The 27,667-nt window shown below is 54.3% G+C and overlaps 1 protein-coding gene across 3 annotated transcripts; it reads right to left on the reverse strand.

The window, feature by feature from the left end:
- Window positions 1-976: 976 nt before the first annotated feature.
- Window positions 977-27,667, reverse strand: ZNF512B (zinc finger protein 512B). 3 transcript variants are annotated; one of them, XM_030288909.4, is made up of 17 exons: window positions 27,534-27,667; window positions 23,275-23,397; window positions 22,217-22,296; window positions 21,321-21,449; window positions 20,796-20,968; window positions 20,378-20,631; window positions 19,531-19,602; window positions 17,821-17,955; window positions 16,379-16,503; window positions 13,987-14,079; window positions 13,089-13,187; window positions 12,094-12,381; window positions 11,345-11,536; window positions 5,005-5,106; window positions 3,947-4,009; window positions 1,891-1,989; window positions 977-1,438 (listed from the first exon to the last, which is right to left on the reverse strand). In XM_030288909.4, exons 2-17 carry the CDS (start codon window positions 23,393-23,395, stop codon window positions 1,145-1,147), a joined length of 2,319 nt encoding a protein of 772 aa, XP_030144769.3. In that variant the 5' UTR covers window positions 23,396-23,397; window positions 27,534-27,667; the 3' UTR covers window positions 977-1,144. The 3 variants fall into 3 exon arrangements, with proteins under 3 accessions (XP_030144769.3, XP_030144768.3, XP_030144770.3); XM_030288908.4 differs by lacking the exon at window positions 27,534-27,667 and adding an exon at window positions 27,292-27,436; XM_030288910.4 differs by lacking the exons at window positions 13,089-13,187; window positions 27,534-27,667 and adding an exon at window positions 27,292-27,435.

The raw sequence follows: 27,667 nt of genomic DNA on the forward strand, positions 1-27,667 counted from the left end.
ACAAGCAGGGACCTGCCACCCTGAGGCAGGTGGTCAGGGGCTCAGATGCATCTTTGGAAGCAGAGACTCCTCCTATGGTGGGTCCCAGCCCAAAAGGACAAGGGGAATGTGAGGTGCCTGGGCAGCAACTGGGCTCGTCCCACAGCAGGACCCGTGATTGTCTCTCGATGCTGCCCCCATTCCCATTACACACCTCCTGTGGCCACAGCTGGGGAACAGAGACTCCATTCCTCCCTCCTGGGCGGTCGGCACCTTCAGGATGGAGCACAGCAGGACCCTGAATCACCCTTGGATGCCCCAGGCCGGGGGACAGCTCGTTGGCTGCCATCTCCCCCTGACCCTGGCACTGCCATCACGTCTCTGCCATCACAGCACTCCAGGCCGGGCAAACACAACCCGAGCACCGAGGCACAGCTCCCTCACTGCTCCCCCTCCACAGCTGCACTGCCACTCTCCATGGCAGTGCCCACAGCATTCCCACAGCTTTCCATGAAACCCTCCAGCCTGACCAGCCGCAGAGCTCCCCTCTCCTGCTCGCAGGTGTCACACGCTCCCTGCTCCCTCCTCTGCCCACAAACCCAGGACAAACCCTGCTGAGCTGAGCCCCACAGAGCCGCTCCCTGCCCGACCCCTTCCCCCTGGACCCGCGGGGAAAGCGCTGCCAACTGCCCCTCACTGCAGCCAGACCCTCTGCCCGGCTCCAACATCTTTGGAAACATCACCCTGGAGCTGGGAGGCTGCTGGACAGCACCCGAGGGTCCCTGCCCACGGGACCCCGCTGCTATTGCACTTCTCTTTCGCTCAAGAGTCACCAGGTTGGTGCAGGGGAGGAGAACCACGGGCCAGGGGAGGCAGCAGGGCCCCACCGAGGGGTATGTACATGGGCAGGGGGTGGAGAACGTTCCAGCTTCCGTGATCCTGTTTGTTTTCCAGTGTGAAACAAGGTCCGTGATTTGTTTAAAGTGGTTAACTGGTATTTTCTTTTTTTTTTTTTTTTTTTAGCTTTCTTTTTGTAAAAAGAGGGTGAGAGGAGGGTGGGGCAAGAGGAGATGGGATGGGGAGGAGGGGACATAAAACTGGGAGAGACCCCCACCCTGTTACCCTGGGCTGTAAACGAATCCTCGGAGACGAGTCTCTGAGCTGCTCATTTCTCGGGCATCTTGCTGGCTCCTCCCTTCCGCTGGCTCGGGGGCTTGAGGGCGACCTCGTCCCTCTCGGGGCTACCCTGGGAGCCTTCCCAGTGCTCGAGGGTTTTCTTGTGATTAGTCTTTGCTGCCACGCTCTCTCTGCCCTTCGGGGACATTTCCGGAGACCTCTCCTTGGGTTTTCTCCCCCTTTTCTTCCCGTTTGTGCTTTTCTTTTTCTCCTCTTTGTTGGAAGAAAGCTGTTCCCTGTTTTTCTTTTTCCGGCTGGCCTCTGACGAGGTTCGGAACCAGTTCTGTGTCCGTGGGGTGACACGGGGGTTAGTGACAGTCCTGAGGGCAGGCACTGGCACCGGTACCAGCACCAGAACATGCAACCCGAGCCTGGCCCACCCCTCACCCCACTAACATCACATCTCTGAGGTCAAACTGCTCAGTGCTGAGCTGCTGCAATGAGCCCGGGGGTGTCAGGGACACCAAGGGGGATATGGAAGAACCCGCCAGGCTGACTGGGAGCTGTTACTCAGCTCTGTCTTAACAGACATGGATGGATGGATGGATAATGGATGGATAGATGGATAATGGATGGATGGATGGATAGATGGATGGATGGATAACAGATGGATGGATGGATAACAGATGGATGGATAATGGATGGATGGATGGATGGATGGATGAATGGGGACAGCCCAAGGATGCGTGTGTTGGAGCAGGGACTAGCCCAGCCCAGCTCCAGCTGTTCCCTTACCTCCGAGTGAGCCTTGATGATGTGGTACTTGACGCCACTCTCAGAGCTGAACTCCTTCTGGCACAGGAGGCAGCGGTACTTCCCCACTGAGTGGTCCCCCTGCAAGACACAGCAGCTCCTGCAGAGCCCAAAGTGCCCCAAGGGTGGCCCTGACCCTCCCATGATCTCAGAGTGACACAAAATAAACAGTCGTGTCTGAACCACCAGATCTCTGCCAGCCTCGGTGCTGGGCCAGGAGCTCACAGCCACATCCTCTTTCTGAGTTTCAGTCCATGCCACTCGTGCTGCTGCCTGTGTGTCCCCAGCATCAGGTGATGGGGCCATTGCCCCGTGTCCTCGCTATCAGCAGATCTGTGATCCCCTGGGACTGAGCCACCATCAGATTTATGTCCAACACTCACCTAATTTTCCTGTTACATTGTCAAAGAGCCAGGGTGAGTGCTGGATTCCTGTCACCAGCGCCCTGGTGGGATGACAGATCTCCTGGCTCTGCTGCAGGTCACAGCACGTGGGAGATAATGTGCTCTCTATTGACGAGGGTGTTATGGATGGGCCCTTCTGGGCCATATATTTCCTCCCTGAGAATTTCTCCATTGCTGTAAATCTTGAGTTAGACAGGTCTCTCATTTCGGGAGACGACAGGCCTGGCTTCAGGAATCCTTGTGCAAATTCATCCTGGTGCATCAATCCCCACTGAGGATGGCAGCCTTGCTAAAGCTCTATGTATTGCAACCAGTTCTGCAGGATTGTACAGTGGGAATCACAGACCAGCTCTGGAGGGGCTGTGATTTATTTATGCTAAGTGTGTTGGCACATGTATTCAAAGTAAATCCTTTCCCCTAAGGGGAAGAACTCTGCTGATGGCAGTGTGGGGGTCGCAGAGCAACTCCCCATTGCTGACTCCCAGTACCTGGCCCCAGCTGTGCCAGATCCAGAGGGTGCAGCTCTGTTGTTCGTGGAAATGTTCATGCAGATCCTGGCTGCTTCCTGTGCATGGAACCAACGAGAAACCAGCTCCATTTCCTGTCAGAGAAGGAGCTGTCCTAGTCCTCTGTGTTTGCTCTTTTATCCTGCATAAATCCAGCTTCTCCTGCCGGATCTCTGCAGCCCATTTTCTAAATGATCTCATTAAGGGCTGATGTTCCAGCTAGCGCTGAAGGAGTGCAGGAGTTGGTGTTTTTAATAACCACAGGGTATGTATTGGAGCTGCCTCCTGGAAGCTCCATTCAATGGAAGCTGCAGCTGGAAACGTTTCAGGGTATAAAGCTTTAGCAGCTCTTACTTGGCTCCAATTTGAGGGACCTACACGGAGCTCCTGATTCCTCCCCTGGGGCAGCTGCAGGGCACTGGAGCTCAGGGCTGCTCCATCCATCCAGTGGCAGGGCACTGGTCTCTGCACTCTTCCAGACTCAGCTTATTCCAGGAGGCACTACACCAGCATCCCTCCAGCTGGGCTTCCAGAGGGGCTGTAGGGCTGCCCAAATAAGACTCCTGAATCCCACCTGCCTCAGGAAATGCTGTTTCCAGCACCCAGCTCCTTGGCTCTGAGCTGCTGTGGCTGATGTGTGGCTGTGACATGCTGGCCATGCTGCTTAGCCAAGGGCTTGTGAATGATCTGGGGGCTGCAGGGACCAGCTGGGCAGGGGCTGCTGTGGGACAAGAGGACATGAGGCAGGAAGACTCAGACCCACTGCTGTGGGTCAAGAGGACATGAAGCAGGAAGACTTAGACCCACTGCTGTGGGTCTAAGTGTGTCTGGAGCTCCCTGTGACACTTTGTGTGTCAGAAGTGTGGGCTTGTTGTGGGACCTTTTCTCTATAACTGGAATAGCAGCTACATTCCCCTCCAACCCATCTACTCAGCTGGAGCCTCTCTGCCTCCATCTGCCTGGTGACAAACCACTTGGAGCAGCGCTGCCAGCCAGACCTCCAGCAGCCACCATCCTTTAACCTGTGCCATTGTCCCTTGCCTTGTTCCCTCCAAACCGGCTGAGGGGGAAGAGAAAACCCAACACCAAAGCCACCTCTGAGAAAAGGGTGTAAAAGGCAGGACCTACCTTGTTGCAGTTGGCCAGGTGAGCTTTCAGCCCCGAGACACTGGAGTAAATGGCTTCACAGCACTGCAGGAAAAAACAAAGCAGGGTTAGACATGATCCCCCTCATCCCCTGCCTTCCTCTGAGCCGTGGCCAGGAGCCTGCTGAGCCAGCAGGGCCACGGGCCCAGGCTGAGCAGTGTGAGGTTAATGCTCTGCGAGGCGCCCAGGGCTCTGGTCACACGTTTCCCATTAGTGCTAATGGGAGTCATGTGGCCACATCCCTCTGCAACGGGCTGAAAAACGTCTCCCCTACACGTCTCCGTGGAAAACCTACATTTGTGAGCTGTCGGGAGGTCCTGCTGGGCTACAGGAGCTCTTGGAGCCACAGCAGAGGCTTAATGGAGAGGAGAAATCACCCAGGCAGCAGCATGACCAGTTTCTGAGCAACATCTTTTCCAAGTGGCTGTGTATGACATTAATTAGCCAGCCCGGCTCCCCTGGCCTTGTGGGAACTGCCTCCTTCAGAACTCCCATTAGCAAGGCTTTGTTTGGGACGATAAATCCAGGCTCAGCACCGGGGTGGGGTTCACCTCTCTGTCAGCTCGGGCCAAGGCTGTGTTTCACAGCGAGATGAGACACACGCACCATGCCCTGAGGTCTGTGCTTGTCACAGGGCTTTAAAAAGCTTGGCTTAAATCTATCTTCACTTAACTTTGGGAAAAGCAGGTTCTCTGCGTCAAAAGGCTGTGCAGGATGTGCAGCCTGCATCCTATCAGGATGTTGGGAGCTTCCCAAAGGCATCTCCAGAGCTCAAACTGGGCAATGCTGCACCGTCAGCCCAAGGGTGGCCCTGTCCCCAGGCCTGGTGGCTTGTGCAGACAAGGAGGACCACAAAGGTGGAATATGCTTTAACCAGACACAGTAGCAAGCTCAGGGAAAGGAGGTGAAATGAGTGTCTGAGCATCACTGTGATCAGAGGCCCAATAAGAACCATTTTTTGTGGGTTTCTGCCCCAAAACCTCCCTCTTCCTCCTGCAGATGGAGACCAGCCAGCCCGCTGAAGAACAGACAATCCTTACGTTGTTAGGACAGTTGATGCGGCCCTTCTCCTTCACCTCGTTCTTCCAGTTTTCCAGCAGCCTGGGATTGAGCTTTGGAAGCCCTGGCCGGGTGTAATTGAGCTGTGAACAATAGCAGTTGATTAGCAGAGCTGCACACCCCAGCCCCATCCACAGTCCTGCCTCTTCACATGGGTCTTGCCCTGCTCGGAAGTGAATAGAAGCCGAAAACTACTTGGGAGGCTTCCCCCAGAGCTGCCATTCCCCCCCTGGCACCACAGAGTGGGGAGGTGGCTCTGCCCACTGCCTTGTGAGAGGAGAGGGAGAGGAGAGGCTCCTGCTTCCCAGGTCCATGCCCATAGGGCCAGGACTGGACTTGGCCTTTTCGGTGCATGGTGTCAGCACAGCCCTTCTGCCGTGTTTTATAACCAGGGGAATAAACAACCCTGCACACTGGGCAGAGGGGCCAGGAGCCTCCATGGCTGCCTTCCATAGATGAATGGGCACAACCCGTTAAACAATGAAAGGCTCTTGTGCCTCTGCCTCTCCTTCTGGCATGGCTGCTCCTTCCAAGTGCTTTTAATTAGCGCTTTATTAGCGACTTTGAGGGCTAGCATAGCAGGCTGGCCTTCCCAACTCCAGTTAAGTCTGTTCAGCACAAGCCAAGGCAGCTGTGGCAGCTCCAGGTGTCTCTGGGCCTCCCTGCCACTGTGCCTGGCCCTACCTGCAGGGCTGGTCCTGGCCTGACACTGAGCCACTGTGCCAAGGTCTGCAGGGGACACCGGGCTGCACAACCACACCAGCACAACTCCCAGCCCAGCCTGCTGAGCTCTGCTAGAGCCAGTGGATCTTATTTCGGTTCCAAACCCAAAACCTTCCGAGTGGAGCAATGCTGGGTGAGCCCACAGATGGCACAGTGCAGGTGTGGGTACTTGAGCATGTGCCACTCTCCATGGGCACCTCTGAGCACGGGATGCAACTGCCGCCCTGCATCCATGCTGGATGGAGAGGATGAACAGCCACAAGGTGCTTGCAGAGGTGCAAACCCAGGCCAAACATTCCCCAAGGTCCCAGAGCTGGTGGTTTGGAGGCAGAAGGAAGCTGGCTGCATTTCTTTTCCAGCTGTGACTTTTCCTGAACATGCTGATAAAACTGCAAATCTGCATTTGGCCAGCTCACCCCAGCTGTTCCCAAACCTCCCTACAAAGGGAAGCTTGGGATGGTGAAGGCTCAGATGCCAGCCCCTCCTTTCTGCTCAAATTGAAGCGATCCATGTGCCCCTGCAGCCTTCCCCTTGGCACGTGGCAGGGCACGGCTGGGTCAGGGAGCACTGGGCTCCATGTGAGGGGCAGGGGCACAGGGCCTTGCGAAACAGCGCTGTGAGCACTGGTAAGGACGGATGTGGATGTGGAAAACTCCCCTGAGCCCCAGTGCTGCAATTCTGTCGTGCTTCGCGGCTGGGGGAGATGCCAGCAGAGCTCTTTGAAGCTCTGGGATGGTGCATCTACCAAGAGCTTGGTCCCCAGCCCAGGGAAGGCAATGCCACCTCCAGGGGAGAACACAGGAGTCCCTTTTTGCCATTGATACTGAGAGCCAGGATGCCAAACAGCCTCCATAATTAAAACCCAATCAATCCCATGAATGAGCAAACATTAATGGTAACCGCACACAGCCCCAGCAACAACCTCTCCCTCTGTGTGTCCCCGGGGAGGAGGCGAGGGGGGATGTTCAGAGATGTGGACTGTGCTGCTCTGCTTTCCCACTCCAGAGAAAAATCCCTCCCTGCCCTCCTCCAACAGTCCTGCACAATAACATGCAAATCCCATGTCTTCCCAGGGCGCTGCGGTTCTGGGAATGTCAAAGTCATCTTTATGTCTCTGTTAAGAGGGAGCCCCAGGCATGGAATATTTTATATTTTTTTTTCTTTTCCATTTATTTTCCTCAAACAGCCTGTAAGTGAAAATTTTCATGGCCAAATCATTAAACGACTACAACTGGTTTTGGCTACAGCCCATCTCTTCTGAACAGTCGAAGGATGCTGGGCTGGGAAGGTTTGTTTCCTTTGACTGACGGTTTTATTTAATTAACTTTCATATTTCAGTGCTCTCTGCTCCCTAGACAGCTCTCCCCTTCCCCAAAATATATCACAGTAAATGAGAACCATGCAGGGAGCCTCAGCTGACGAGCGCTCCTAAAACCTCACCAGGTCCCCAGCACAAGGTACAGCTCTCCCTTCATCCTGTGGAAGTTGTGGATGATGCCATGAAGGCAAAATGCACCCAGGGGTGCTGGGCAGCAGCCAAGTCCCACTGGAGGGTCTGCTGAGCAAGGGGAGGAAGGATGGACTCAGCCCCACAGCTGGAGCTGGGCTCTGGTTTGGCCCACAGTGCCATGAGTCTGCAAGGCTCAGCCTGGCTCCTGCCTGCATCGCAGGGCCATTGTTTTGGGGGACAAACCCAAGCCAGCCTCTTCTGCTCTGGAATTTATCCTGGTTCCAGTATAAAACCTCAAGCCTGGAGATGACTTTTCCCCTTTAGCTCTATGACTGGCCTACAGCTGCCCCTTGCTCCAGATCCCTGGCACCCCACGGCACCAGGCTCCACAGGGACATGCAGACTCCATGGCTGCCCCTACTGACACCGAGACCCCGAGCTATGGGGAGGCAAATGGAGTGTCCATGTATCCCACAGTGGAGCTCTGCATCCCTCCCTGTGTGGCACAGCTCCTGCCTGGGATGCAGGCGCCCATCACAACCTCCAGCACTTTGAAGCAAGGAACCCCACCTCAAGCTCTACCAAGAAAGCATCACACTCTGAAACAGTGGAATATCCACAGCATGTTCTCCCCTTCTGCCTCTCAGATGCCTCTTCCCTATGCTCAAGGAGGCTGTTTCTCATCCCCCACTACATCCCAGAGCCCACTGCCATGAGCTGGGAACCTGCAGCCTCAAGGCTGCTCATGGGCAGGCGACAGCCCCAGCAAAGGCCAGAGGAGGGTCGGCATCAACTTCACAGAGCTTCTGCAGAGGGGATTTTTCCCAGAAAAGCAGCAGGGGTGTGCCCTTCCCCATCTGACATCCCCAGCAAGCGGCTGTTGTGAAACACCCCATCTGTTTCAGCTTATCTGGAGGCAAATAAAGATCGGAGCGAGAAAATAAGACTCCAGTGTATATTTAGAAATGCTGGATTTGGTTAGCAGAGACCGAAGGCAGCACAGGGCCTGGGATCGAGCAGCAATCGTTTATTCTGATGCCATTGCTTTGGTGTGAAGGAATCCATTCTCCCGGGGAAAGGCGAACGCATCCCACCACAGGCCACCAACGGGATCCAAACCCAGCATCCCTCTCCGGCTGGGACTGGCTGCCACGTGGCCACAGAGCAGGGGCTGCAGTGGGGCTGAGAACCCCTGTGTCCCATCAGCTTGTGCCTTCCCCTAGGAAAAGGTTTTGCTGCCTGGAAAAGGGATGGAGAGGGGTGGCTTTCTTCATCAACTTCCTTGAAATCAACACTGACTGCTGGGACCGTGGTGGGGAACTGGAGAGTTCAGGGATGGAGCTTGTCCTGTGTTGCAGCAGTTTGGGTGTGTCCATCCACCTTGGCTACAGACCTGAGCTGGGAAGCATCAGTCCCTCTGGGATCCTGGAAATCCCTAGGGCTTGCTGAAAAGGTGAAGGAGCAGCTGCAATCTGCTGCTGATCCCTGACATCCCACTTCTCTCCACGTCCAGTACAGGGGCTGCAGGCCCAGCAGAGTACTCCCAGGGCCTGGGCATGACTCGGGGAAGAAGAAGAGGTGGTGGTGTTGTGTCTTTTCTGTGAATTCCACCAGTTCCCACCAGTCCCAGTGCCCTGGCCAAGGTGAACTGGTGTTTATCTTCCTGCTGCTCCCGTGGCTCTGGGCTGTCAATTCCCTCAGGAAGGGCCACCACATGCGCTCAGTGGGGTGGTGGCATGGGGACATGGGGACGCTGCTCTGAGCCTCCCATGTGGCACGAGGCTGTCCCACAGGCAGTTCTGTTTTGGGGCCGTAATGAGGTCAAATTGGGCGCTTGCTGAGAGGTTTCTTTCGACACCCTGAACTAAACCAACTTGTAAAGGCAGAGCAGTCCTTAGCAATGCAAATCATGGCTGAGCAGAGCAGCTCAGAGCGTGCTGAAGTCAGCAAGCTCCCACCAGCCTGCCTGGGCAGAACTTGCCTCCCACCTCCTCCCAGCATCGCTCATCAAGAAAAAATGTCATAGACTGAACAGATTATAAAGTGTTGTCAAGGGAACGTGACAGTCACTGCAAGACGTACCCACAGGCACACGCAGGGCTATGTACGGATTCACCCACTACACTGACTTCCTCCAAAATCCATGTGGGATTTCATGCAGGGCCTGAGGTCTCTTGATCCTCCAACTCAAGAGCCTTGTTTTGCCATCTGGGAGCTGATCCAATTCCCCCCTTTCCCATCTTTAATGCAAAACTGCTTCTGCCAGCCTCACAGCAGTTCTTTGCTTTTTAGCACTGAGATGGGGCTCAGTTAAACTTAAACAATCAGACACTGAACACAAGAAATGTCTCATTAAAAAAGCCCACCAGCACTTCATGGAGCAATTATGGCAGTGCTGAGACTTTTAGGATGCCTTTGTCAGCCTGAGCATGTGCCCCTGGTCCAGGCCTGAGGTCCTGGCTGCTCCCTCAATTCAAAAAGAAAATACCCAAAGTCACGAATAAAGGGAACAATTCCAAGTGGAAAGAGAAGAATGCAAGAGCTGAGACAGGAGAGGGGAAAAGAGAGCAGCACACCTCTTCTCCCACAGTATCTGAAATGAAACAGCTACTTTGGGCTTGGCTTTTTAAAGTTACTAATGCATTGCAGCTGAAGTCATCTGGAAATCAACAATGGCAACACCAAGCACTGGGGAAATAAAATGTTTGCAAGCAGTTCTGGCCCTGAAATGCCCAGCTCTGCCCCAAGGTAGGTAGCAGTGCTGCAGCCGGATCCCCTTCTGTGCCAGTGCCTCACTGGGATGCCAAGAGGGGTAAAGAAATTGCTGGTTTGTTTCTGTGCTGGTTTTCCAGCTGTCCACAACATGCAGAGCAGAGCTGAGCCAGCTTAGCTTCTCTGGGTCTCTGCAGGACCATGGTGGCACTTCTGCTGAGCACACACAGGTGCCAGGACAGCATGGGACAGCCTGTGGGAGCAGGAAGGCATTTTGGTGCAAGCTCTGCTCTCCTGCCACCCCTTTTCCTGGGGTGACCACCATCACTTCTTCAGGCTGGCTCTGAGACTGGGGCTGTTCTCATGGCTTGGAGTAGGTCCTCTGGGCTGGGACTGTTCACAGTCTCCTGATGCCCTCTGATACTCACTTCCATCTTTGCAATGTGCCCAATATCTTGCCAGGGTGAATTTCAGAGCACTGGACAAGAGATGCCCAACTCTTCAGAGCAGGGAATAGGCCTGGCACCTAACTGCAGAGTCACCTGCTCAGGAAACAGGCTGCACCTCATGCAGAGACTCTGCATTGAGTCCTGGCAAACAAAAAGAACTCCTATTCCCTCTCTTTTTTCCCCTTTACACTGAAAAGGTTTATAATTTACCGCTGCTCCATTCCTTTCACAGACCAGAAGGAGCATACCTGGAGGGAATTTTAGCTTTAGTACACCCCCAGGAATAATCACGTCCTCCCACAGGCAGAAGGGAGGTTTGGTTTAATGTGTACTCACTTCAATGCCTAAAAAAGCTCCAGCCTTTGGGGCCCTGTGCAAACCCCACAGCATTGAGCCATGAGTGCACTGCTGCTGGAGCCTGGGGGGCTCAGTCCTGTCTCCTCACTGCCTTCCTCTGCTCCCAGCAGCACTCCTCTGGGATGCTGCAGGCCTTTTACCTCTAGGAAAGCATCTCCCAGAAGTTAAGGAAGAGACGTGGATGGGAGGGATTTCTGCCTGGGGCGTCTTTGCTCTCTGACAGCACAGGGGAGATGGTTTCAGATCCGATCTGCTCTTTTCATGTGCTCCTCTTGGCTGCCAGCCTCTACTTCCCTGCTCAGCAGGGACCAGAAATGACCTCCCAACCCCAATACTCTCAGGGCCAGACCTTGATCTCTTCCCAGTGCACCACCTCTTCCTCCAAAGGGCACAGCTGCCTGCTGCTGGGAGCCTCCAGACCACAGCAGCTCAGCCTGTGCTGGGTGGGCTCTTCAGCAATAAATCTGCCATCACAGCTAATTAATTTAAGGCACAGCAAGTGAGACATGTGAGCCCTCAACCAGCTGGGGCCAGGCTGGAATCTCCGTGTACAGCTGGAGCCAGGCTAGAATCCTGGGATCTCCATGTACAGCTAGTGCAAAACCAAAAGGAGAACTAAGGGCTGCTCACCCGCTTTGTTTCAGGCACCAGGTCATCCTTCATCCTCCGTTTGGTCCAGTCCCTGGCCAGCTCGTCCTCTGCTATCTCCTGCAGGTGGAAGACGGCCACTTGGGCCGACGTCCGACGGATGCGGCCGCTCGGGGTCCGCTCAAAATCTTCTACGGGACCAGGCTCCGGCTTCACCTCTGGCTCCTCCGGAGGCTGCAAGAGAGACAGAGTCACGGAGGGCACGACAAGAGAACAAGGGAGATCTCCAGGCCCAGGATGGGGATGCTGGCATTTGGGCTGTGTGTTTCCAGAGTTGCTTTGTGCCTCTGCGCCGGAGCATGGGAGCAAGGGGAGCACCCGCCTCCCTCAGCCCAGCAGCAGCCATAGACTGTGTCCCTCTGTGCTCCCACGTGGATAAATGTCTCCAGTTATTAGATTCAGGGAGTGATTAGCGTTGGATGCACTGTCAGTAGGGATCAACAGAACAGAAAGGGATGCTCCCCAGGGATAGATCCTGCCACCCCAGCACTGGCAAGCAGCCGGCACTTGAGAGGGAGCGGCCTGAGGTCTGCTTTTTTTCCTGCACAGCATGGATGCAGGGTGGGCTGGATTAAAGCCCTGTGGGCACTGGGGAAAGGGAATGCTGCTGACCACTCCCATAAACAGCATTTTTGGAGGGGTGGAGGAGCGTGTACCCTGTTCCCCCCAACACTGCATGGTACAACACACACGCACGGTGGTTTGGGGGAGAAAACAACGTCTGCACCTGCCTTGCCCGGCCCGGCCCTGCCCGGCTCTGTCCTGCCCACGGGCTCCGCAGCTCTGCAGTCCCCCCCGGGGGGGGATGGCCCCGCTCCTCGGGCTGCGGAGGCGTCCGGGGCGCTCACCGAGGCCGCGTGTTCTGACCGCACGTGATAGTCGTGGCCAGCCTTGGATTTGTACTTCTTGCCACAGTGTGGGCAGCTGAACACGGGCTTGTCGGCCTCGGCAAGCTGCTTGCCACACCGCTTCTGGTGGTACTGGTAGCCCATCAGGCTGGAGAAGTTGGCCACGCAACCCTATGGAGATGGGGAGAAGGGGAGGGTTAAGGAGGGCTGGGGTTTCACGTGGCCACGTTGAAAAGGTTGGGGTGCTGTTTCTCCAGGGAGGAACATTCCCAAGGAGCCCACTCTGTAAGAGCAGCTCTGCCAACCCAACCTGTCCAAGTGTTAGGGAATTTGACAGTTCCCAAAGAGCCAGGCACAGGCACAAGTGACAATGCCCTGGAGGGATGGGAGGAGCTGTCCCTGCCCCGGCACTCCCTGCCCCAACACACAGAGCTCTCTGGACAGACACACAGCAGGCAGCAGGAGGGGAAAGCACTGGGGAGGCACTGCCTGCACAGAGAGCAAAGCACCCGCGGGACAAACCTCTGCCACACGCCTCCCTTACCTGTTCGTGACTTGTCTGCAACCCGCTCGGCTCTGGTTTTGGTGTGGTTTGGTTTGGTTTTACGCTGTGCCCAGGGCAGGCTGTGCTCCTTCCTGAGCTCAGGAGGCAGAACCTGCCCTCCAGTGCTCCTCAGTCTGCCCTGTGCCCACCCTCCTGCAGGGCTGTCCTGTTGCTGGAGTGCACAGAGCCACTGGGACAGGGATTGGGATGGCTGAGCTACGGTGGAAACGTTGAGCACATGCCAAGGGACGCCTGGAGAGTACATGTCCCCTTCTGCATGGGACTCACTCCTTCCACTTTTTCACAGAACGAGAAACAAGAATTGTTCTCGTACCTCATTGGGGCATTTCAGTTTTCCCATCTGCTTTAGCACTTTCCTCAGCCTTTCCCGCTCTTCCTGTTCACCAAGTCCAGCGGTTTCCACAGGAACAGGCTGGAAACAAGGAAGTAACAGAAGCGACAGAGTCAACCATTTACTCATGTCCTCTGTGCCAGGAGTGGATGGTAAAGCCCTGCCTTGCAGGGAGCTGCCCTGGGCTGGAGGGAACCTCTCATTTGGAGAGCTGGATCTCCCACTGCTTTGTTGGTATGTGCTGGATCTGCTCATGCCTTTCTTGTGATTACACCCAAAGGGCCAGCTGAGAAACCCAGGAGCAGTTCCTGCACAGAGGCTTCACCAGCAAGACTGAAGAGCAGGAGATTAAGGCACAGGTAAAAGACAAGTCACAACTGGTAAGCATGGGACACGTAGAAATGTAGTTATGCCTTGCTCTGGTATCTCAGAGATGTACAAAATTTATTCATGATAAATTTTGTGGCTGCTTCTCCCATGCACGCTGGAGAGATAAAGACCAGATTTTGAGATTCGTGCAAGGCAGAACCCATCAGTCCCAGATTTGCAGGCACAGTTTTGGAGGCAGAGCTTTGCCACTCAAAATCCACCTCACCATACTCACCGATCTTCCCCATGTTGGGATCTGAAACCCTGTTTTATTTTTTTCAGTCCTCTGCTCTACTTATCAGCGTCAACATGAGCCTAACTCACTGCCTGAGGAGGAAATGTTTTCCTTGGCAGGAAGGGGAAGGCCACCATCCAGGCTGAGCAGTGTGTGAAACGCTCCAAAGGTGGATCCCTCCTTTACAAAGATCATGGAGAGAGGACTTTTGATGGATGGCTTTCTCACCTGCATGGAGAAAGGAGGCACAAGACAAGCACAGCCCAGCTCCCTTACCTTGCTGACGTGTTCAGCCATGGTGTGGTAATTCAGCCCAGCTTTGGACTTGAACTGCTTTTTGCAATGCTGACACTTCAAGGCATCCTGCAGCTGAAGGAATTAAAGGCAAGTCACCAGACAGGCCACATCCTTCTATGGGCTGCTGCTGCTGGTCAATAACCCCTGGGTGGCTGTTGCTGCAGCAGTACCCAGTGGTGGGACCCAGCAGGCAACACAGCACCCCTGTTTCCCATCCCAGGCCCTGCCTGCAGCTCAGAGCTTTCTCTCTGTTCTCTCTGGATACCGTTATCAAACCCACATGCCCCAATTTTTGGAGAACATTCCATTTTTTATTTAGATTTAAGGCCTCACTGAAACATCTGGATCTGGTGTCTTACTCTTCCTGTTAAAGGGTTAGAGAGAGAAAAAGCTTTGATCTACCAATGCCAGTGGATTGTGCTCTGCAGTCCTCTTAAGTAAGACAGATGCTGGTGTACAGTGCAATTTCTGGGTGCCTGGGCTGTGTGAAGTTAAGGACACAATCACAGGAGGATATTTCCTATCTCTCATTGCCCTGCTGTTTGACCCAACTCGGCCTCCTGAGCATGTGGGGAGATGCATGAACTGCACACCCTGAGGCACAAGGGTCACTTGCACGGTGGGTGAACAGATCTTGACTTTTGCTAAATTTACTGATTCAGGAGGTTCATGCTCTGGGCACCAAGAGACTGAGTATCTCCACAGGGAGCCAGTGCCTGGCCAGCTGTGGTCATTTCTGCTTCTGCTGACAGATGATTGAAGGGAGAGTGGTGAAGGTGAAGCAAGACTGAACTAAAAGCTGGAGAGGCAATGAAGATGGATCTGCAAATCTCTCCTCATTATGGAACTCCAGGAAAATGAAGAATAGACTCATTGCAGTCAGTTGGGAGTGACTCACGGTACCTGCACTCCCATCAGTCAATCTTGTCCCAGACCCAAGCACTTCATCCTAACAAGGTAGATGCTAACAGCTCCTTCACTCATTAGATGCCACTAGCAGCTAACTTGGGATTTACTCCTCTGGTCAACAGTTAAAAAGATACCATGTCCACATTCCAACAATCCCTCCCACCTGGGATACCAGGAGGATATAACTGCCCTTGCCTCTTTCAGGCCCAAGCATGTTGCAACCCTCTCCATCCCTTATTTCCTTTCCAAAACCAAAGGAAACAAGTCACTAAGCAGACTGCTTAGTGCAGACTGCTCTTTTTTTTTTAGTAAGAGTTTTGGGAGCCTGCACATCCTCTCCCATTGTCCAGCTAAGGAATATATCAGTCATTAAAAAAGAGGGTGCCTCAACCCAGGCTGGCTCTGATAGGGATCCCACATGGCTGTAGCAGCAGGGTCTCACTAAGGCTGTGGCACAGGTTCATTTCAGAGATGGAATGCTGAGAGCTGGATCTCTGGTCACACACCTGGAGCACAGGGACTGTCCTGCCTGGGTTTCCATGAAGCAGCCCAGCTCCCAGAGCAGCACAGCCAGCTCTGGCAATGGCTCTCCCTCTCAGGAAGTGTGACAGAACACCCACTCCAAGGGCTGGAGCCTGAAATCTTCAGCTGAATATAGGGCTGGCATATTTCCAGTAGGAAAGACACCACTGACTGCTCCAGCAGAGCCCTGCTCAGCAGGTCATCTGGCTGTGCAGCCTGCACAGAGCCAGCCTGGCTTGGGAGATGCTCCAAAGTAGAGGAAATATGACCAGTTATGGCCAGGATCCCCACTCCACTGAGGCCAGGAGGATATCAGAGGTGGCAGGATTCTGCCCAGCGTTGCTGTAGTATGGGGTTTGGGAGGGAGAGCAGCCTCCCACTGCTGTATAAACAGCAAGGCAATGGCTGGGGAGGCACTTACAGCAAATGAGTGTGGAATCAAAGCCCAGCCACATATTTTCAAAGCAGGAGGCATCGATCCCACATTGGCTTTCTGTGGCGATGGCTCCGCCAGGTGACGGATGAAGATGTAATCCTGTGCTCTGATGGATGGTGGTGTGGCACAGAGACAATTTTTCACTGCACCATTACTGATCTCCTGCATCCTGACAGCCTGCCTGAGCACATCCAGGCTCAGAGTTTCCCTGAGACACGCTCTCTCCAGCCTCAAAATTATTTGTTTAGCTACTAGAAATACCCAACTCTGTTGAGACACTGAGACAAGGGGCCCAGATCACAAAGGGATTTTGAATTGCTGAGAATTAGTGTCCAAACTCCTCTGGGACAATGCAAGCCAGCCAGCAAGCTGAAGCTGACCAACCAGTGTTCTATCAAACACAGTCCAGAAAGTTTTAAGAGCACCACTCCACATTTATGAGAGGCACACATACATCTATTCCCCCAAAAAATCCCTGTGTTACTGAATAAAGCAAGGTCTTACTTTCTGGCAGACATCCATGTGTTTTTTGAGTCCCACAATAGTTTTCCTAGTTATAACACTGCAGGTTGGACAGGAAACTTCCCCCTTCTCGCTGATCTCCCGCTGCCACTGGTCCTCAGGGTTTGCTGGTGAGGGAGAGAAGAGAGGTGTTATCCAACCTGCCTCGGCTGCTTGATTTGATAAGTTGAAAAGCAGTGAAGTGGGAAAGTTCCTGATATTAAAAAAAAGAGATACACTCTCCCAGGCAAAGCCAAAACTGGACATGAACCATGCAGCTCTCCCTGTCCCACTCTCCTGCAGCTGCCCAAGTAAACTAGGTCACTGAGTCAATTTTATGTGGAGTTACCAGACCTGGTGACCTGGGGGAAAACCTAGGTCTTTCCAACCACTTTGATATCCTGCACAGTGGGAGTTATAAAAAGATGATGATGCCCCCAGCCACCTGATCCTGCACTGCTTGGAATAACCTCCCCCTGCCAAATGAAACAATTAGCGGGAGGGAAACAAAGGTGAGCGTCTCAGCTCCATCCGGACGTGTGCCTGGAAAGCCTCTCTGGCAATCCTCTTCCCGACAGACACGGAGGAAGCTGGGGGACTGCTGGCTTCCAGGCATCTGTTTATTTGAATGGCTGTGACTGGCCTTTAAAAAGCCCAAAATAAGAGATATGTGGGGCCAAAAGCAGCTCCCAGGCCCAGAGTTCACGCCGTGTTCTCAGCAGAGCAGCGCTGGCCTTCCAGCAAGGGAAGCCCGGGCTGAATAAAATCCGCCAAGTCTGTTTATTTGGATGCTCTTGCATGGCTGTGAGATCAGAGAGTGGTTTATTTGAATTTGAAAGCAGTGCAAGGCACTGCAGCTGTGTTTATCTTGCACATCCTGCGTTCCTCCTGCTGTCAGAGCTCTCAGGGAAAGCAAGCAACCTGTGCTGGGTGTAGGCAGCACCTCAAGGCTCAGGGAAGGCGTAATTATGCCCAGAGTTATGCACGGGTGTCATTCATGGGAATGATGTGAGAAAAATGCCATCATCACGTGGGTCACATGCTGACTCACAGTGAAGCTAGGTGGAACTTGGCTCTCAACTCTCAGCACTTTCATCACCTTGACCTGGCAGTGAGCTAAAGGTAAGGTGCCCCTCAGGATGGCAGTTGTGGCAGCACCAACATTTTTCCAGCAGTGGCTGTTTCCACATCTGTGTTATATCTCAAAAGGGCAGGAGTTGTGTGCTACTACCTCTGACTTTGTGCTGCTTCTCCTGAAAAATCCGCCAGAAAACTCACCCAGCAAACAACCTGCTGGGCCAAGAGGGGTGTGGGGACCACGAGCTGCAGGTGAAGGAGGGATGGAGGCATGAAGGTAGGGACCATTCAGGCCTGGGGTAGTGCACAGAAAAGGAGCTGCACTGCACACAGAGCTGCTGCCTGTGCTTTGCCGCCACCAGCCTCACCTGCTGGTGGATGCACAGACGTTTCCTTCTTCACACCAACTCCTGGAGGTTTCTTTTTCAGCTCCTCCATGTTGGCATTTCCCTCCAGCTTCTTGGCTCGATGAGCTTTTGCTTTGTCCTCTGCTTTGACAAGACCTGTAAAGAAAGAAGGAGTTACATTCACTACTTGCTTTAATGCCTTCAGAGCAACTCACATTTAACAGGTAAAAAAATCTCCCTCTATGCCAGGGACATTGACTGGCTGCATGTCTGCCAAGGCTGTACATGCAGGCTCAGGTCCATAATTATGACAAGCAATATTCTATCAGCTTGTGGTGTTTTACAAACAGCATCATTTTCCCCAACACAAGTTTATGAACTATGGAAACTCCATGGCAAAGTGAGGTAGGATGCCTCCAGCCAAGCAGACAGGCTGGGGAGAAGGGAATAGGGTGTTTTGCAAGAAACTGAAAGAGGGAATTGGAACAGCAAGTTCAGTGTGTAAAAGGGATGTTCCTGCTGACGTTCCAGCACTGGAAAGGCTGTTTAACTCCCCTGGAGCCCCAAATCCACGTGCAGCTCAGCCCAGTGCCTGTGTTTCCACAGAAGATGCCGGAGGCAGTGAGGTGACTACCAGGGTCAGATCCACATTCCGCTAAACCTGGGGGTTGTGACTCTTGCAAACCCAGGATCTGAATGGTGACAGCACCCCATGATGTGCTGGGGCACCCTCATTTTTGGGCAGTGACTGCCACATGGAACTCGGGGAGCGTGGGCAAACATCTGCCCCATCTTCACCTTCCATCTGAGGCAGTGGGTCACGGGGACACCTTGTTCTCCAGGAACCCACAGCAGACCATTCAGTCTCCTGCAGCTCCTCTGTGGGGAAGATAAGGAAAACAAGCCCAGACTTCCCAGGAGGCAGAGGAAAGGAAATCACAGAGACCATATCCAGCCTGCTCGTCGGTGTTCAATTCCTTCAAAGCCATTAGTGCCTCTCCCTCGAGTGCCTCATACTGGAAGGTGCTGCCTCCTGCAGTGCCTGGAAATGTGCTTCCTATTTCTCTGGCTGAACGTATCTCCTAGTCAGCCTGAATCCAGTTGCTCTCATTCGAGGGATGCTCCAGGATTCCCCCCTCCTTCTTAGCCCATTTGGGTGTATTTATGGAGCATGACCAAAGTCCCACTTGTTCTTGCTTTGTCAGGCTGCAGCAGCCAATTCCTGGGCCTCCTCTCAGCAAACATCCCAGCAACATGTCTCCTCTCCCTTGGATTCATTCTCCTGAATGTGGGCGACCAGCCCTGGAGATGGAGTCTGAGGGATGGGTGCGTCATGAGCCTTTCTACGCAGCAGAGTTCCTTCCCAACGCCACTGGAAACCCCAGCACGGTGGGATGGTGATGAGATGATGTTTCTCATATCTCGTTGGTGTCAGCAGGTCGTTACTCTTGTGTTACAGATGAACACACCTGGATCCTTTTCCTCTCTTCCCTCATTCCACAGTGCCAGGCTCCAGAACACAGCAGACAGGGTTGTTATCAGTCCCAGCTCTGCTGCAGCTTTTCCCTCCCTTTATGACTCTCTCATGGTAAAAGGTGCCAGCTCCTCCAGTGTGAGATCCTTGGGCTTTGTCTGGCTCCACCACAGGGAGGGATCTTGGGAAAGGGATTTCCCTGCAATGCCCCAGGGAGAAGGTAAAACCTACAGCTGGCCAGAGTTGTCCTGTATTACCTTTCAGTCCAAATGTCCCCGAGATGGATGGCTGCTCCCCCGTAAACTTCTTAGGAGTTTTCTGTTTCCTTCCTGACTCAAAAGAGAGAAACAGAGAGAGAGATTTGGTCAAATAACTGTACTGCCAGGGGGATTCATCAGTCCTGGGGCATGGGGTGGGCACACACTCCATGTTAGGAGTGGGTCAAAGGCTGTCAAATGAAGCACCCACCCACTAAACACTAACAGACTGCTGCTTCCCACTCCACAAAATCAGGATAAATCTGTTATTCAGGATTAATTCAATGAGTGAAAGTGGTGGCTCTATCTAGTGCAAAAGCTAAGCAGCTCCCACATGTGGCTGTGGTGGTTTGCTCTGGTCTTGCAAGCAGTGGAAACCATGATGGGGACAACCACTGCCCTACACCAGCTCAGCAGTGGCCATGGACAGATAGAGACTCCTCACCCTGTCCCAATCCTTCAGGAAGATGGGATTGGCAGAACCATCCTGGTTTAACCTGACACACTCAGAGAGGACAGACAGGCTGACACAGCAGCTTGCTGTGCTGCCAGGAATTCAACCCATTTCCAATCCTACCATAGGATTGTCAAGGTTGGAAAGATCTCTAAGACCATCAAATCCAACCATCACATAGGTCCTTTAGAAATATTTCCACCACAGCTACAATGGGTTTTTAACTCCCAGTGAAGCTGCAAGAAACTGGAGAGCAGGAAAAGTTATCAAGGTCTGGAAACAAGGCTTGGCTATCCCTTGGATTCAGAGACACTCGCAGCAGAGCTGGCTGCAGCAGAGCCCCTTCCTGTGGGACACCTTCTGAACCAGCGTAGCCCTGGGCTCTAATCTTACTGTGCTTCATCCTCTCGGGGTCTTCCTCCTGCAGCGAGGCCTGGCTGCCCCGCTGCTGCCCAGCGTCCTTGCCACTCGAGGATTTGGCCGTGGGGGTGGCAGCTGCCATCGCCTCGGCCGCTGCGATCTGGAACTCCTTGCTCTCCCGGCTCTCCGCCAGGCACTCGCCATTCTCCGCGTGCTCCTGGGCCACGGCTTTTTCCGTCTTTGCCTGTTTGGGATGGATGGTGGGGCAAGCTGAACTCTCAGCAGGTCTAGGGCAAAGCACAGAGGGCTTGTTTAAAGAGGGCTTGTTAGACAAGTGTCCTGACACCTCTCCCCCCTCGCCAGCCCAGGTTGTAGGAATGGAGGCAGGCATGTTCCCCTTCTCCCAACCATCCCTGTGCCACCGCCACGCAGCCTAGCCACAGCCTGGTACCTTTTCTTTCCACTGCTCTTCCCAATGGCCTTGGGCACTTTGTTTTCTGCTTTGCTGGTTGGCACTGGCCGGTCCAAGTGATTCCAGAGCCGATGCTTTTCCAGCTGGGTTTTGGAGGTGAAGGCGGCTTCGCAGTATGAGCATGAGTATGTCAGCTTCTCCGAGATCGCACCCTGCGTGGAGCAGGGACAGGCAGGTGAGCACAGATGTTAGATCACAAAAGAGAAGCTTTTTCTGACACAGGAATGAACACAAATCATGTGTAATACCCTTCTGCCCTTCCAAATGGTTATGCAAAGTCCATGAACCCCCTGGGCCAGACCTCACACTGAGCTGCAGAGATCTCAGTCCCTCTCACACACACACACCTCACAAACAGCTCCTGGCCCATCTCTGCCCTCCCCATTTCCTCATTTTAACCTGATGTTTTTCCTGGTGTTTAAGGCCTGAGAGCAGCTTTACCCTGCAGATGGCAATAGAAGAGACAGCCACTGGAAAGGACAGACAGTTCTCCAGTTTCCTTACCCCTTGGCAGCGCTGATAGTGATACTTCAAGCCATAAATGCTGGGGAACTCCAGCCAGCAGCCTGAATTGGGACATTTCACCCTAGAGTGGGCTTTGAATTCGTCCTTCCACTGGTTCATCAGGGGGAGCTGGGAACAGAAGAAACAAGAGATAGCTGAGTGAAGTGCACCCTGTGCCTGGGTGTGTGCTGATGCATCCCAAGAGAGCTGGGAGGGCACATGGGACCTCTGATCATTCCTGTCCATCTCTTCCACCACTAGTCATGAAGTGAACCCAGCGATGTGTTTCAGTGTATCAGTGCTCACTCCAGTGAGAGCTGCTGGGATGCTGCAGGCTCCATAGGCTAATGATTCCTGCTGAGGCTTTACCTTGCCATGCTTCCCAGAGCACATGCACACTCCCTACCAGGCTGGGGAATAAATCAGGCCTGAAGTCACCCGGCTGATTTAATCACCCCACATTTCATCTAGTCCATAAATCACCCCATGCCCCTGTGCTCATGACAAACTGCTCCATGTGTTGTCCATGGTACCAGGCAGGAATTAAACTGCACAACTCTGCAGGGAATAAATCACCCCCTTGCCATTGCTGCTGGCTCATTAGCTAAGCCTGACATGGCTGTGACAGGATCCAGTCATCTGGGCATGGCCCTGGGAAAGCAAGGCTGGAAAGGGGTACAGTTCCTTAACCAGGGTTTTGGAAGACAATGGATGCCTGCACGTAGGGAATGAGGGACCAAGATCTTGCTCAGCCCAAGACAAGGCTGCTCTGAAGATTAAACCATAGGGAAGGCAGGTTTAACCCTGGAAAGGGGCTGGCTGGAGTGCACAGTGCAGGGCACAACAGACAGAGTGAAGCAGGGAGGACTCAGGGACTGGAGTGTGTGGGGTCTTACAGGGATGTCTTTCAGTGCCTGGTTCTCAGCCTTGGGTCTTCCTTTCTTCCTGCCTTCGGTTTTGTCACTGGTTGCATTTCCTGCAAACAAACACAGTATACATCACCAGCCGTGCCAGAGGAGCTGCTGTCCCAGTAATTCTGCTGCCTGCCTTGCACCCTCAGCTCAAGACTGGCCATTCTCTGTCCTAGCAAGGATGGAAATGCCCCTCTGGAAGGCAATGCCAGCTCCCCTGCAAACGAGGTGCTGATAAGACGTGACACAGGGAAAAAGGGTCTCCTGAGAACAGGCATGTTCATACTGCAGACAGCTGGAGTTCATTCCCTTTAGCAATAAGTTATGCTCCTCTGTTTGCAATTATGGCTTTAATCCCCTCAAGGTAACAGTGGCATCTGGGAAACATTTAGGGCACATGCATTTCCCCACAGAGCCACTGATTTTGGAAGCCCTGTCTGAGCTACATCGCTGGGGTCCAACCCTCTCCAGGGGTGCAGGCACCCCTCGGCATCCAGAGCTGCCCTTACCAAGGTAAAGGCAATGGGACCCTCTCTCATAGAGGGGATCTGCCCAGCATAAACAGACAGGAAGAAAAATCTCCTTGGGCCTGGAGATTCCTGGATAGAGAAATCAGCCATCCATCAGGGTGACAGCCCTTAGTGTGAGGGTCCCCTGGGGCTTGTAGCTAGCAAGCCTCCACCCCGGGGGCCGCGACACGGGAGGCAGCAGATGGCCTGAACTCATTTAAGCCTTCCCATCCTTTGATGTAACACTTAGCTACCAACACGATAAATAGGCAGCGAGACACCCATCTCATTAAGCCAGACACACGCCTCTCTGAAGGGAGAGACCATCTCCATCCCTCCCCTCCTGCTCCCAGCAACCAGCCCGCAGAGCTGGGGCTTTTTGGCCAGCACAGCCCTCACTGGTGAGTTGAAGTGAGGAGCAGAGACACATCAAGAACCAGGCGACTTGTTTTGGCAGCCACCCCCAACTCCTGCCTCTGGGCTCATCCCCTCCACCCCATCCTCCTCCACTGAAAGGACAAATCAGCTCCTTACCCAGCTTGGGCAGCTCTGCCGGTGGGTTTATCCTCGTCTCCGTCCTGCTTTCTTTGCTGGCAGTGGGTTTGTTCGAGCCTGCAGTTTTCCTTCCACCTTTGCAGGTAGAGGAATCCGCCATCTCTGAAAGAAGCAGGGGAGGCGTTAAAATTCACTCCTCAGAGCTGGGAACAACACATGGTGGAAGCAAGGAGAGCTGCTGGGGAGGGAGGGAAATGAGAAAACCATCACGCAGCTTCAAGATTCCCACAAAGAGAAGAAACGGGACGTGCTTCCGAGTATTTGTTCTACAGTTGAGGAACGCCACAGACATGGCTGGAAAGCTGCTTTCATTACAGCCTGGCTTCCCGTTCACATACAATGGCAAAGACTTTATTAAAAATTATGGGCTGACTTTGCCCAGAGAAGTAGTGAATAAATGGCTTTTCCTCTTCGTTTATTTCTCCGCTTTCATTTAAGACACCAAAAGCAAAAAAAAAAAAAAAAATAGTGAGTTTTAATGAACAGATGTAATGATAAATTTCCAATTTTCCTTATTAATGGGAAACCGTTATAAACTGAGAATTGTTAATGTTATCTGAATTTTCCGTATTAATAATTCAATTTGGCTTCTCTATAAATAATGAACGTCAGGAATTATTGCACAAGGCCCACTCTCACTCCTGATGGAAGTGGGCAGTAGGACACCCCTCCATTCAGCAGTGCCAAGAGGAAGCCCACGGCAAGACTGGCTCTGCCTCCAGCTTCAAGTTCCTTCTTCCCTCCCTGACAGCGCAAGCAAAGGCACATCTGAGGATGGGGGCTGCTCTGGGAGATGCCATATATGGATTTGGGGAAAAGAAGTCCTTCATGCCTTCACAATGAGAGCATCAGGCCCTTGGGAAGAGATTCCTTGGACCACCATGCTCTTGAGACCTTGGCTGGGACAGGATGCTGATGTTCACCCATGCGTTTTTTTAAAACACAGATTTGACTCATCACCTGCAACTCCTCCCACATGTTTAGCACCATTTAACTCGAAGGAGCTGATTCCCAAAAGCATCCACACTCATCCTGTCTGTCCTCATGCCCAGAGGATAGAGGAGCATCTCCTGTGTGGCCAGACTGGCAGCAATGCCACCAACATGCGGGACACAAGGGTCCAGCAGTTCCTTCTAAGGTGTCCCCAGGGACTTTCAATGTAGGATCAGGGACTTTCCATGTGGGATGCAGCCCACATGCTCCAAGAGCTGGCAAGAGCCTCCAGCATGTGCTTGGCTGGTGACACATATGTGGCTGTTTGCATGGGCACAAAGGTTAATCGGATCAAGTGAGAAATTCCAGCTTGGCAACTGGTTCTGTGGCATTTGGTGCTGAACATGGGGATCACGGATTCAACTAATTTGGGCTCTTTTGGTGGGAGAGCCGGGTAGGAGTTTGTAGCCTGCCTCACAGCAGCTCCTTTCTGGAGCAAGCACAGAGAAGGGTCCCTGTGGTTCCTTCCCAAATTGCTGCTCCACTCCCCCCACAGCAGTGTGGGCACTGTTACTGTCCCCAGTCCTCCAGGGACAAATGTGCCAGTCCCCTGTTGTCGCCGTTGAGGCAGGACGGGAACAAAACCCATACCCTTCCTTCCTATGCAGGTGCCTCCTGGCACCTCTGAGCAATCCTCACTCAAGCTGCTCAAGGGAAAAAGGGGAAAAAAAGACTCACGAGAAACCCAGTGAAGTGAAAGCTGAAGACAAGATTTCTGTACTTACAATGGGGTGAAAACCGAGGGGAAACCCGCAGAACTGACACCTCTATCCAGCCAGGGCTAGTGCCAAAATGCAAAGGGCGATGGAGCACAGAACCTGCTTGCCTGCCTCACTGGCCAGCTCGAGGTGACATGCAAAGAGTGACAGCCAGGACAAACCCTGTTCACATCTCTGGTGCTCACCTCCTGTGCCTCGTGACACTGCACACCAACTCTCCCTTCCCAAAACATCCAAAGTGCCCAGCTCAGCCCTGCTCCAGCAGCTGGACACCTCTCATCCCCCTTAACACATCTGTCCCCTCAAAGGAATCCTCTCTGCCCAGCTCAAGTGGTTCTGAATCTTGTTTTTCCACACCAAATACTCCTTTGCATTTTCCCCATTATTTTTTAACCAAATGAAAAATAAAAATCTCATAAACCTGTCAGCAAGAGCCAAAATTTGCTCCCTGGACACTGAAACAACCCCAGGGATCACAGAGGAATTGTCCTGGAAATACAGAGCAAAAATCAGCCCATTGTGGGTTTTTTTGGTAATGTTCAAACTTCTCACTAATTTTTGAGTAACACATACTGAAAACAGGCAACAGCCTGTGCTCTTCCACACTTTCCTTAAGGATTTGTTGAAAACTCTTTTGCAACTGGTAACGGGAAGAGAAGACATCCACAGGCTCTGGCCATGAGCCAGGGGTGGGATGTGGTGTGGGAAGGCTGGGCCCAGTAGCTTCTTACGAGGTCTCCAGCTCTTTCTAGGTAACTTCTTAGAACTTTGTGGCAACATTTTTGAAACGTCTCACTCCGGCTCCAGGGCAAAAAAAGCTCCTGTGAACGCAGGCCAAGCTGGCACTGCTGGGAGCAAGGGTAAAGGAGGAAACTCACGGCTGAGGGAAGGGGGAAGTGACATTTGGGAATGGAAGGCACTGTTCCCAAGCCACTGGCAGCCTGGTGCAGCTAGTAATTTGGCATAGAATGGGAAAGGGGAAATAATTCCATGCAGAAATGCCTGTCCATTAATTTAGATCAGGCCTGAAGGAGCATGTACATAGCCAGGGATGGCTGTGACCCTCCCACAACATCCTTATGGTTAACAGGGGAAAGGCACTGCAGATCATGACCCCAAGTTCTCCTGCCAGGATTCCCACCCCAGTCCCATCCCTATGGATGGACTTTGCTGCAAGACAACTGCCTGGTCACCTGTCAACCTGCTCCACCTATCATCAATAATTTCCCAACAGCTCCAGAGGTACGGCATGCCAAAAGCCAAGGGACAAGCCAAGTCCCAGGACAAGCCATGTGCCAGCAGAGATGCAAGGAGACCAGCATAGATGATGGATGCCAAAGGGCACTGCCATCCCTGTCGCTGTCAGAGGAGCTGTGTTCACTCCCGTGAACTCCTGATAGAACTGGAGATGTTGGGAAAAACTTGCAGGGAATAAAGACAAGGAAGCAGAGGGAAAGGCTTCCTCTCGAAGAATCGCCCTCGCTGGAGTTTCCCCAGGAGGGAAGCACGTGGCGAGCGAAGCCCTGCGAGCCGCTGCCTCCCTGGGCACGGCTGGTGGCCGGGCAGCTCCGGAGGGACACAGCACACCCTGCCGCTGTCACCCAAACCAAATGACACCCATCGAGGCTCTCCGGGAGGGAGAACCTCACCCGAGGCGCACACACACCGCTCCTGCCGCACATGGCTCTGACCAGGCGCAGACGAGGCTTTCGAGGGTGTAAAGTTTCTGTTCGAGGCGCGTTATCCCGTCCCTGCCCTCCCTGTCCCCGGGCACTGACACGGAGGGAAAAGCGCCCCGCACATGCCTGGCGGACAATGATCCGCACCGAGCCGCGGGGACCGGGCTGCCCCTATCCCGGTGGTCAGTGGGTGCGGGGAGCTCTGCCCGGCGCCGCTGTCACCTCCCGGGCGCGGGGAGCTCTGCCCTGCCCGGTGCCGCTGTCACCTCCCGGGCGCGGGGCCGTCTCTCCTGTCACCTCCCGGCCCGGCCGTGCCGCCCGCGTCCCCTCGCTGCCCCTCCCCGCTGTCACCCCGCGGGCAGCGCCGCCCGGGCCTGTCACCCCGCGGGCCCGCTCCCCATCCCCGGGAGGCGGCCGGGGCTTCCCCGCGGGCCGGGCCCGGCAGGGAGGGGACGGAGGGCCCGGCCCGGCCCGGCCGCGCTCCGGGAGGGGAAGAGCGAGCGGCAAAATGGCGACGCGGCGGCGGGCGGAGCGGAGCGGAGCGGAGCGGGGCGCGGGGGTCCCCGCCGCGGGGCCGGGCGGGCCGGGGGCCGCTCGCTGCTTACCTCGGCGGGCCGGGCCGCGGTGCGGGGCGCGCAGGGCCGGCAGCCCCCGGCCGGCCAGGCGGTGCCGCCCGCCGCCCCCGGGCCGCCGTGCGGGGCTCCCGGCGCGCCCACACCCGCGGCGGCGCCGCGCTCCGCTGCCGCGCTCCCGCCCGCCCCTCGCCGCCGCCGCCGCCGCCGCCGCCGCGGCTCATGCGCGCTCCCCGCCCCGCCCGGCCCGGCCCGGCCCGCCCCGCGCCCCTCACCGCCGCCACCGGGCCGCTCCGGCCTCGCCTGGTTCCGGGACCGGCACCGGGATCGGCACCGGGAGGACGGGCGGGGGCGCCGCCCCGGGAGGGCGGGACGGGGCAGCGGCCCCCGGGCCGGGCTGACCTGGGCA

This window comes from Taeniopygia guttata, chromosome 20 (genome assembly GCF_048771995.1).
Source record: "Taeniopygia guttata chromosome 20, bTaeGut7.mat, whole genome shotgun sequence".
Lineage (NCBI taxonomy): Eukaryota > Metazoa > Chordata > Aves > Passeriformes > Estrildidae > Taeniopygia > Taeniopygia guttata.

Coding starts and splice junctions, on each gene's coding strand:
- ZNF512B (XM_030288909.4), bottom strand. CDS start 23,395: ATGGCGGATTCCTCTACCTGCAAAGGTGGAAGGAAAACTGCAGGCTCG. Junction 22,297..23,274: donor GGCAGAGCTGCCCAAGCTGG/GTAAGGAGCTGA, acceptor GTTTGTTTGCAG/GAAATGCAACCAGTGACAAA. Junction 13,188..13,986: donor TGGCTGAACACGTCAGCAAG/GTAAGGGAGCTG, acceptor CCTTGTTTCCAG/CCTGTTCCTGTGGAAACCGC.